At 46.5% G+C, this 11,307-nt stretch overlaps 1 protein-coding gene across 1 annotated transcript in view; it reads left to right on the plus strand.

Annotated features, from left to right (window-relative positions):
- The first annotated feature begins 5,295 nt into the window (after positions 1 to 5,295).
- Rab1a (RAB1A, member RAS oncogene family) overlaps positions 5,296 to 11,307 on the plus strand; it is a 25,360-nt gene continuing 19,348 nt past the window's right edge. Inside the window, exon 1 of the mRNA XM_050140876.1 lies at positions 5,296 to 5,527. Within this exon, the coding sequence (XP_049996833.1) occupies positions 5,505 to 5,527 (23 nt within the window). The 5' untranslated portion in view covers positions 5,296 to 5,504. The remainder of the gene's footprint in view (positions 5,528 to 11,307) is intronic.

Below are 11,307 nucleotides of genomic sequence, written 5' to 3' on the forward strand. Positions count from 1 at the left end.
GCCCTCACGTGTGCCCTGACATGTATGTACCCCATGCACCCACACATCTCTGCCCTCACGTGTACCCTGACATGTACCCCATGCACCCACACATCTCTGCCCTCACATGCATGTCCCCCAACATGTCCCACCCCAATTCACCCCACACAAAATAAACACGTGGAGAAGGAGGAGGAGGGGGAGCTAGAGAGACCCATCAGTGGCTGCCCTTGCAGAGGACTTTTGCACATTCCTCGCATCCCTGTCAGGATACTCAATACCCTCCTCTCCTCTCCTTCAGGTACCCAAACACACCTGCAAATACCTACGCACAGACATAGACACATATGTAAAAATAAGTCTTTTGTCTTTTCTTTTTAAAGAAAAGGCTAACGGCCCTAGAAGAGGCATTGCCTTGTCTCTAGCACCGAGACTCAAACCCAGGCCTCCCTCATGATGTCAGTGCTGTGCTAACGGTCAAACCCCCACCCCTAGAAACACTCTGATCCGACAGGAGGGCAGCTGGCACAGTGTATGGCATTTTATTATTTTATTTTATTTTTTGGCTTTTCAAGACAGGGTTTTTCTGTAGCTTTGGAGCCTGTCCTGGAAATAGTTCTTGTAGACCAGGCTGGCCTCGAACTCACAAAGATCCTCCTGCTTCTGCTTCCCGAGTGCTGGGATTAAAGGCATGCACCACCACTGCCTGGCTTGTGTATGGCATTTTAATGAATGATTCTGCTTTTAAAGAATTTTTATTTATTTATTTATTTTTATTTTTGGTTAGAAATTTTGTTTTTTGAGTCAGTTTCATATGTAGCTTGGCTTAGGACTCCCTACATAGCCAAGGCTAGTCTCAAATTTCCATCAATCTGCCTGTCTGCCTTGCCAGTGCCAGGGTTCCAAGACTGAGCCACTGGTGCTTGGCTTATTTTGAGTTATTAATCTGAACCATTGGTAAAAACTTAAACATGAAATATAATAAAGTTGAGCCAGTAAACCTTATTAAAGGTACAGTTTCAGGTCTGGGGGTGGGGGGAGTGGATGGCTCAGCGGACAAAGTGCTGTGTAGGCATGAGGACCCGAGGTTTCTTAGTCCCCATGTAAAAGCAGGGGACGCACATCCACAGAGCTCATGCTGCAAGTACAGACAGACAGATCCAGACTCACTGGCCAGCCAGGCTTTGAGTGAGCTCCAGGTTCAGCGAGACCTTGTCTCAAAAAGTACAGTAGAAGGCCAGGCCTTTAATCCCAGCACTCAAGAGACAGAGACAGGTGGATCTCTGTGAGTTCGAGGCCAGCCTGATCTACAAGAGCTAGTTCCAGGGCAGGCTCCAAAGCTACAGAGAAACCCTGTCTCGAAAAACCAAAAACAAAAAGTACTGTGGAGGTTGACCTCTAGCCTTTTTATAAGGATATACATGGTCAAGTACAATCCCCTCTCTGCACGTAAAACACACACAACAGAGGGAGGAGCTGGTCTAAGAGCTGGTAGTTCTCAGTGAGTTCAAGGTCAGCCTGGTCTACCAGGTGAGACCCAGGACAGCCAGAGTTATGAAGTGAGACCCTGTCTGGAGGTGTAGTTGGGAGAGAAAAACATACTTCTACGTTAGGAAAGGAAGTATTTAATTATTATTTTATTTTATTTTATTTTATTAACAGGTTTCTCTGTGTTGTCCTGGCTGTCCTGGAACTCATTCTGTAGTCCACGCTGGCCTCAAACTCACAGAGATCTTCCTGCCTCTGCCTCCCATGTGCTGGGATTAAAGGGGTGTGCCAGCAGCAACCAGTTATTTTTTTTATATGTGAGTGTTTTGATTGCATGTATGTATGTATGTATGTATGTATGTATGTATGTATGTATGTATGTACATTACCTGCATGCAGTCCCTGAAGAGGCCAGAGGTGGCATTGGGTTATACGGAACTACTTATAGATGGTGTGAGCTACCATGTGGGTTCTAGAAACGGAACCTGAGTCTTCTACAAGGACAGAAATTGTTCATAACCTCTGAGCCATCTCTTTAATCCCATAGGGAGGACTCTTAATGTAAATAACACCTGTGCTGCAGTAGGATATCGGGAGCTGGCACGTGCCAGTCCACAGCCATGACTGTTCCTAATCCACGTGCACGCTATAACATAGTAACTAGGATATGAAGTTTTCTGTCCTCTGAGTACAACAGACAGTAAAGCTTTGGGGGTGTCAAGGAAGAACTGTGCTATATCCTCCACACTGTTTTGTTTGTCATCCAGGTTATAAGTTACAAGATAATCTGTTGGGAAATGGAATAGTTAATGAAATAAAGTTGAGGAAATTTACCTCCAAGAAGAGACAGAAAGGTGGTAGTGCCTCTTAGAGAAACCAACATCTATGCTCTGGAGAGGGTTTTTCTTTCTCCCTTAACATTTCTGCTTGAGCTTATATTAAAATTTCATCAATAATCCCCCAGCTTGGGCAGGAAAGATGGCTCATCCTCTAAAGGCACTCTTAGTTCTTGTTGGGGTGACAGAGTTTTTTATTGGGGGGGCGGGGAGTGGGGGAGGGGTTGAAACACAGTCTCACTATCTAGCTCTGGCTGTCCTGGAACTTATTGAGTAGACCAGGTTGGCTTTAAACTCATCTGTCTCTGCCTCCCAAGTGGTGGGATTAAAGGCATGCTCTGCTACACTGGGGTATACAGCAAATACTAACTAACAAACAAACAAGCTTTGCTTGAAAAATTGAGTTTGAGGACACTTCTGAGTTTTTATTCTGTAAAATGGCAATGAACAGGAAGTATTGTAGGCTTCAGGGTTCAGGGCGATACACACATGTGGTGCTTCATTTATTCATCTAGGGTCGTTTTCGGGTGGTGACCACGTTCATTTCAGAAGAAATGAACTTAGGTAAAAGAACCCTAATGGGAGGGGGTAATGGCACACACCTTTCATCCTATCACTCAGGAGGCAGAGGAGGGAGGATCACTGAGTTTGAGGCCAGCCTGGTCTGTTATGCCCAGATCACAGAGTCCCCCCAAAACAGGACTAGGAGACCGAGTCCTGTTTGTAAAAGCTAAGAGCCTTTATTCTTATGTGAGTTCAAACTCGGGCCCTCTGTGTGTCCAATGTATAGGAGTGATCGGAGAGCCCTGAGCTCAGTTGGGTTGGGAATTTTTAATATCTATCAATTTATTTATTATGTATACAATATTCTGTCTGTATGCCTGAAGGCCAGAAGAGGGCGCCAGACCTCTTTACAGATGGTTGTGAGCCACCATGTGGTTGCCGGGAATTGAACTCAGGACCTTTGGAAGAGCAGGCAATGCTCTTAACCACTGAGCCATCTCTCCAGCCTAGGGAATTTTATAATAACAGAGGTTGGGGTAAGGGCCTTCTAAGGTTCAGGACCCCTGATTGGCTGACATTTATCTAGGGGTGTCCTGGTGAAAAGTGATGGATGTGTGCTGGCAGGTGATCCTTGTAATTCCAGTCTCTGGCCTCTATCTTTGGAGGTCCCTCCTCTTTGACCCTCGAACCTTGACCCCTCCCCAGGAAAGGTCAAGACCACTTCCACAGGCTATTTAAACTGCTTCCCCAGAAAATAAACACGTGGTTTTCCCTCTTCCTCTGGGCTGGGCGGCTCCCATTTCCCTTGGGGCCTCCAGGGAGCAGGTGTCTAATTAAACCTGGATATCTTTTAATTTGATCTGATTTGGTTTTATTGGGATTATTTTGCGTTGGAGGAGTGGCTCGGTTAGGAAATATTCCTAACAATCCTACCTACAATGTTTGAAAGGTCGGAATTTCCTTTGAATGGTCTGTTTCTGGGTGGTGCCTGGGTGGACTGTTTGTGGTCTTTCTTGGGATTAGGTTTACCTTAGGGTAAACTACTGAGACTCAGGCCTCTATTGAGCTTGTCTTGGCTGGGTTCTACAGTCTACAGACAGAGTTCCAGGACAGCCAGGACTACATAAAGAAGCCCTGACTCAAAAAAGCCAAAACCCAACAACAATAAAAACAAAAACCTCAAAACCTATGTGTAGTCTGATGAGGTTGTTAATCAAGGCATATGAAAGAACTCCAGGGGGTGGGGGAGGGGGAATGTAAAGATGTACCAGTATCGAGTTAGAAATGAGAACAGGCTCTTTGGTATATTTGGTGTTACGGAAGTTTAAAGAAAGTCAGCCTCGGGAGATAATATTCTTGCTTAGAAAAAGTTGGAAGATAAACTTTGGACAGTGTATTATACTATGACCTTTGTAATAAATAACCCAAGATAATGTGTTAACGTTTAGTCGAGATTTAAATTCCTGAGCTGATTAAAGGTCTAAAAATGTATTAATATTAGTTCTGGAGTCCGTACTGAAGAATTGCGTGGCTTAAAAGAAAATCACTTATTACTGCCCAAATTTGCAGACTGATGCAAAGTTAAGTACTAACCAATAAAACATTCAAGCAAACAACAGCAGACAAAATCTCCAACAATTCAACTTTAAGTCCAGGCCTCAAGTAGGCAGACTGGTTTAGGCTGACTCTAGCCTGTGTCTCAACCACACGGTGCGGAGCCTTTGAAGGTTGGGAGGTCACGATGGAGGTGCAGTTTCAGAAAGATAAATCTGGCTGTGTGCAAGTGAACGGGGGCGGGGGGGGGAGGCAGAAAGGAGACTGAAGTAGGGTTCATTTGCAGCTACCGCCACGTCAAGTTGCTGGAGGAACACGGTTAAAAAAAAAAAAATCAGAAAAGAACTGGAGGGGTCGGGTGAATGAGAAAGGGCAAGGTCTGTAGAGGCGGCTTGACTTTTCGGTCCTTAGAGCTGTCCGGAGGATCGGGTGCTGATAGCCCCCTGGGGCGTGTCGGAGCAGGGTCCGCCAGGTTGTCCTCAGTCCCTATTACCCTCCTCATTCCGTGCTGGCGTCCCCAGGAGCCCCCACCCCCTCGGCTACAGCACCGCCCTCCTCCGGGTTCCTTCCCCTCCCCTTCCCGTGGGGCACCGACTAGCCCAGCTGCCACGTCTCACTGATGACATCAACACAGTCCGCTCGGCCTTAGCCAATCCGCTAGGGGGAGTCCGAGCGAAGTCCTAGCAAGCAAGCCAGCGGGGAGGGGAGCAGGAAGGGCTGGGTGTGGGGTGAGGGAATGGGGATGGGGCGGGCGACAAGCTCGCGAGTACGCATGCGTACCATGTGCGGGGCCTAGTGGGAAACTGAGTGCAAGCTGTCCTCGGCCCCGTCAGGCTGCCCGGGCGTGCGGCGCGCTCACGACTCAGTTTCCCGTCGTGCCGCGCGACGCGGCCGCCCTCTGGGCCGCGACAGGCCCCTTGGCCTAGGCTTCCCTAGTTCCTGGTTCGCCGGCGGCCATTTTGGGTGGAAGCGATCACTGAGTGGCGGCGGCTGCAGATTGTGTTCCAAGGGTCGGAGCGGGGTCGACGTTTGTTCTACCGGAACAGCTTAGCTCACTCCTTCCCTTCCATAACCCGTGGCGCGGAGAGTCGGGGCGGCGGCTGCGTCAGCAAGGGCGGTGGCGGCGGCGGCAGCTGCAGTGACATGTCCAGCATGAATCCCGAATAGTGAGTGCAGGCGAGCCGGGGCTGGCCGGGGGTGAGGGCGTCCGGCCGCGGGGTGAAGGCCGCCGGAAGGCTCGCTAGGCGGCCGTGGGAAGGTCGGCCGGGCGGGCAAGCGAGGCGGAGCAGCCCGAGGGCCCCATTGTCTGCCGGCCGAGGGCCGCGGCGGGGAGGGGTCGGGGCTCCGGGCCAGGGGCCGGGGCCGGGGCGCCGACGGCGGGGAGCTGCTGGGTGTCGTGGCCGGGCGTTGGGGAGTCGGCATCGGACGGCGGCCAAGAGGGGCGCGCCTCGGGGAGGCAGTGACTGCTGGAGGAGGACTTGTTTTTAAGGGAGGTAGGTGGGAGAGCTCTGCTAGAGGGCACTGTCAGACCCTGCGCCGGCTCTGCGGAGCTGTCAGCCCTGGCAGGGAGGAAACCACCAGCTATAGGTGTAAATCCTGAGCTTGTTAGAGCTCTCTCCGGCAGGTGTCAGGCAGTACGGATGCTACTCGGGACTGCGTGGGCTGGGGGGAATGAGGAGATGGCGAGAAGCTATTTCAATGTTCAGCTTCCTTTTGGGCTCGTCTCCTGGAAGAGTTCTTGAAGAACTGTGAGCCGTGGTCCTTCCAAAATCCTGAACATTTGTGAAATGTTTTAGAGGACCCTTAAGTCTCCCAGTCACCTTTTGTCTGCAGTACGTCAACAACAATAACAAAAAACTAAAATAAAAAATGTCTTTCCGGTACCACCAAATTTAAAGTGTGCGTTCACTGACAAATTGGAAAAGAAACGAGTGGGACCTTTGATAGAGCTGTAGGTTTTAGATTACCTGGTTGAAAGCCTGCAGATAGGGAATGAGGTTCCATGACGTGTCATGAAAAGTTAATGCATTCCTTTTTCTTGCTTACTCAAGAAGTCACAATAGCAGAAGTGACACACCTGGCACCTTTCATGGGAGCGGGTGATCTCTTGAGTAGATTTTGTTGGGCTCTCCTGAACGGCACCTCAAGACCTCCTATGGTTTCCATGTATGAAAGTCAATAGCTTGAAGAAATGTCTTTTTTTTTTTCTCTTTAGTGTAAGAAATCTTTAAGGGAGAGGGATTCTCTTTCTTTGATAAGAGAAATCAGTTTTGCCCTAAAAGCTGAATTTCTTTATTGTTTTGGTCAGTTCCTGCTGTTTCCCCGAGAAAGGTCCATCCATCAGTTTAGCTGACTTGTCGTCATGTGGGTGTCACATGGCTCTTGCAAAATGCATTCTGAGTTCAGGTTTTGTAAGACTGTGGTTTAATGCTGAAATGTTCTTTTTCATTTGTGCTAAGCAGAAGTCTTGGTCTCTCGGTAGCATTTTACACTTTAATGTAATTTTATTGTGTGTGTGTGTGATGCACGTGATTGCAGGTGCACAGGTGGGTGCCACAGCACTTGTGTGAAGGGTCAGGGGACAGCTTTTGGGAGTTGGTTCTTCCTTCCTTTGCGACTCCTAGGGACTGAACTCAGACAGGCACTCTAACTGTAGAGCCATCTCACCAGCCCAGGCTTTTGTGCTTCTTGAAGAAGTTTGGAACAGTTCATATAGTGACATACTTGCTGTGTTGGCAGCCCCTCCCCCCCAGTCATGGACTCTGCAGAATAAAATTTGTTTAGTTGAGCAGAGTTTAATTGGGGTTCCTAGTTAATTTTCCTGGCATCAGTAAGGAGCATGGGTTTGCTAGCTTAGGGAGGTTTGTAAACCTGTACTATTTGAGGAGTTTCCTGTATTTGTTCCACATATATTTAGATAAAGTGCATGCATGTGCTTGAGGTTAGAGTGCGGTTCTCAAGCCTCCTAAACGACCCTTTAATTCAATTGTTATGGTGACCCCAACCATAAAATGAGTTTGGTTGCTACTTCATGCACCACTGTTATGAATGGTAGGGTCACGACCCACAGATCGAGAACCCCTGGTGTAGCGGCGTCCCCTGGAGCTGGAGTTACAAGTAGTTGTGAGCCCCTGATGTAGGTACTGGGAATGGAACTCAAGTTTTCTGTAAGAACAGTACATGTTCTTAACCACTGAACAATCTCTCCAGTCTGTGTTACTTATATTTTTTAATACTTAAGATGAACTCGATGATAAAATTTGATGTTACTCAGACTTTTAATTTGTTTCTCCTTTTGTAAAGCAGTATATAAAAAAGTCATTTTTACTACCTATTAAGGTAGTGGTGTGGCTCACAAGTTTGTAAAATCTTGGACAGCTATCCAGAGCACATTGTAGGTGGTGTAAATCATTTTTAAGTAAGCATTTTAGTTGTGCTGGGACTTAGGAGTGTAAGCCTTAACCTCAAGAGGCCAGTAACATAATATACAAACTAGATTTTATACACGTCAAATCTAGTAGAGACAGCTGCATGAATCAGAGCAGTGTGATTTCAGGGTCGAGTCACTTGTTGTGGTTGGCTGCTTTGGAAGACTATTATAGAAGAGATGTGTGAGAAAATGACCAGTGCATCAGTGGGCTCACTCAGCTGCCACCTTGTGAGTTCTATCCCTGGGACCTACAAGGTGGAAGGAGAGAACTGACTCCTGCAGATTGTCCTCTGCTCTCCACATATGTGTCGTTCCCCCACCCCAAGAATCTAAATTAACAGTGTGAAAACGAGAGACCCGAGAAAGCTGTTAGGACAGAAGTGAGCCAGGGAAGACTTTTCAAGAGGAAGAGGGGAAGAGGAATGGCTAGTAAATAAGTGGCAAGGATTTTTTTTCACCCCTTTTCTGAGTTTTGAGACAAGATTTCATTGTGTTATAGTCCTGGCTATCCTAAAACATGCTGTGTGGATGAGACTGGCCTTGTATTGTCCCGGTCTCCCTGTTTCTGCCTCCCAAGTGCTGACGTTACAGGTTAGTGTCACCATGCCCGGATGAACAATCATTTAGTCATTCTTCCTTTTGAGGTCTCAAATATGTCAATATCTGGCCTTTATTTAAATCTTAGACTGTATAAAAAATAGTCTAGGAGTTTGGGGAAAGGGTTTATGGAATTTGCATAAGATGAGAGACAGTGATATTTTGTTGGTGGATATCACAGGTGCAACCAGTACACCCATAATGATTAAGTTATTATCTGTCTCATTGCTCTGTGTATGTGTGTTTATGAAATGAGTAAAAATCAATTTTTACAGCACTCGGGAAGCAGAGACAGGCAGATCTGTGAATTCGAGGCGAGTCTGGTCTACCAGAGCTAGTTCCAGGACAGCCAAGACTTTTACACAGAGAAACCATGTGTCGACCCCCCCCCCATTCAGTTTTTAGGCTGACTTGGGAGAAGTACAGGAATCAAGGGTAATGACTGAGTCAATTAGATTTCAGCTAAATAAAACCCACTGAAAGTGTGATCCTAACATTGGAAGTAGGTGGAAGGGTCAGAACTTGTTCTTTCCTGGAGATCTGAAGAAATGCTCGACTTTATTAGAGTTAGTATTTTGTGTGTGGGGAGGGCACATGAATGCTGCAGTGCATGTGTGGAGGTTAGAGGGCAGCTCGCAGGAATCAGCTCTTTCCTTCCACATAAGTCCTGGGGAGGGACCTGTAAGCACTCAACTGTGGCCGAGATTTGATCTTCACAGATAGGTAGTGCCGTAAGCAGTAATTATTACACCACAGTGATTGAAAATGCTAAACAGTTCCAGGGGTGGAGGGGCTTGTACTCTGAACACTTGAGGCAGAGGCAGGAGGGTCACTGAAGGTTTAGGCCACACTGGCCTACATTAGTGAATTAGTGAGAGAGGGAGAGAGCGCTAGTGCGTGCACATGCACATAGATATTTCTGTGTGTCGTAGAATGTGGTTTGTGGAGGACAGCCTGTTGAGAGTAACTTCTCTCCTTCTGCCATGTGGGTCCCAGGGATTGGACTCACGTCATTAGGCTTGTTTGATTGTTACAGTAGCAAAATAGCAAAGTATGGTGCCTCATGTGTGGAATTCCAGCACTTGGGAGGTGGAGGTCGGAGGACTGCCTGGAGTCCGAGACTAACCTGGGCTACATAGTGAATTCCAGACCAGCCTGGGCTACATAAGGTTTTGTTTCAAAAAGGTAAACCAAACCAAACCTCACTGTAGACGAGGATGCTTGAATTCTTTTTTTTTTTAAAGATTTATTTATTTTTTTGTGTATTCAGTGTTCAGCTGTTCAGCCTCCTTGTATGCCTGCAGGCCAGAAGAGGGCACCAGATCTCATTACAGATGGTTGTGAGCCACCATGTGGTTGCTGGGAATTGAACTCAGGACCTCTGGAAGATCAGCCAGTGCTCTTAACCTCTGAGCCATTTCTCCAGCCCGATGCTTGAATTCTTGATCTTCTAGCTTGCATTTCCCAGATGCTCAGATTACAAGTGAGCAGCACCTTTCCTGGCTTCTGCAGAGCAGGTCAGTGATGCTGTTCTTTTCTCTCTCTCTCCTACACTTCAAACCAAGACTCCATGTTCTCTGAACATGTTACTTTTCTCTAATGGTCAGAGCTGTTTCAAGTAAGCGGCCCCTTCTCCCCCTTGTGTTTGAAATAAAACAAAGTTAATGTTATCTGTCATGGCATTATATTAGTACCATTCTTGGCTTTCATGTAGTTTGTTATTTTTGTCTTTATTGTTGTGTGTGTTGCTGGTAATCAAACCCAGGGCTTGGCACATGCCAACCAGAAGTCCTCTGTCACTCTTTACTCCAGCCATTCTAGAAAAATTGGAAGAAGAAGAGTAATTAGTTTTCTTACTGTGTAGAGTATTATTTTTAAGTGTCTAGAGAATCAGCTCTGTAGTCATCGGGTAGAAGGTAGCCATGTAGAATCTTCACAGGATGATTAGGCTTGCAAATCCCAGTCCCAGGAAGTGGAAGCAGGAGCAGCAGGAATGGAGGGGGCAGTCTGCCTGGTTATAGACTTGGTTTAGAAAGGGGTAGGGGAGGAAGGGAGAGGGAACTTAAAAGAACAAAAACCTGGTTGCCATTATATGAGCTCTTTTAAATTTGACTTAGTTTTTCATTACTCTATGTCTGAATTTTATTTTAGAGTTTTTGTAAGAGACACTGGCAGATTGCCCTCTCTCCCTTTTCAGAAGGGAGTGGTCAGCCTGTTCCTGTTTTCCTGTAGAAGCTGGTACTGAACTTTCTGCTTAGATACCTAGACTATGACTAAAACTTTTAAAATGAGTATTTTATGCTTATGGGTGTTTGGCCTTCATGTGTGTCTGTGTACCTAATGCATGCCTGGTGCCAGAGGAAGCCAGTAGAGGAATTTGAATACCCTGGAACTGGAGTTGACAGAAACTGAACCTGGATCCTCTCTAACATTGTGCAGCCAGTGCTCTCTAGCCCCCTAGAAGATAATTGAAGGAGGAAAACTTAAGTCTTAGTTTTTATTTGCAACCAGCCTAGATTCTGTTAGTTTGGACATGAGGGAGTGGGCAACAAGCAAACCAAGCCTGGTAACAAAGCAAACTCTGAGGCCAGAGGAGCCAGAGAATGTGTTTGTTGAGTGGTTGGCTGACTTAGCTATGTCAGAGATATAGTGCGGAAGTAGGCACAGAAACATTGGTGTTTTTAATTTGTTATTGTGTATGTGAGCTTTTCTTCCATTTTTATGTGGGTTCTGGGCTTTTAACTCACATTTCAGGTTTGCATGGCATATGCTTTTACCTGCTGAGCCTTCTTGTTGCCACAAATTAGTGAATTTTTTTAATGGTATTGGATGAAGTCCAAAATTGAACCTTTCCAAGAACAGTGACAGATGTAACTTTTTTTTTTTTTTTTTTTTTTTTTTTTGATTTTTTGTTTTTTT

This window comes from Alexandromys fortis, unplaced genomic scaffold (assembly GCF_014885135.2).
Source record: "Alexandromys fortis isolate MF-2015 unplaced genomic scaffold, M_Fortis_MF-2015_v1.1 scaffold_7, whole genome shotgun sequence".
Taxonomy (NCBI): Eukaryota; Metazoa; Chordata; class Mammalia; order Rodentia; family Cricetidae; genus Alexandromys; species Alexandromys fortis.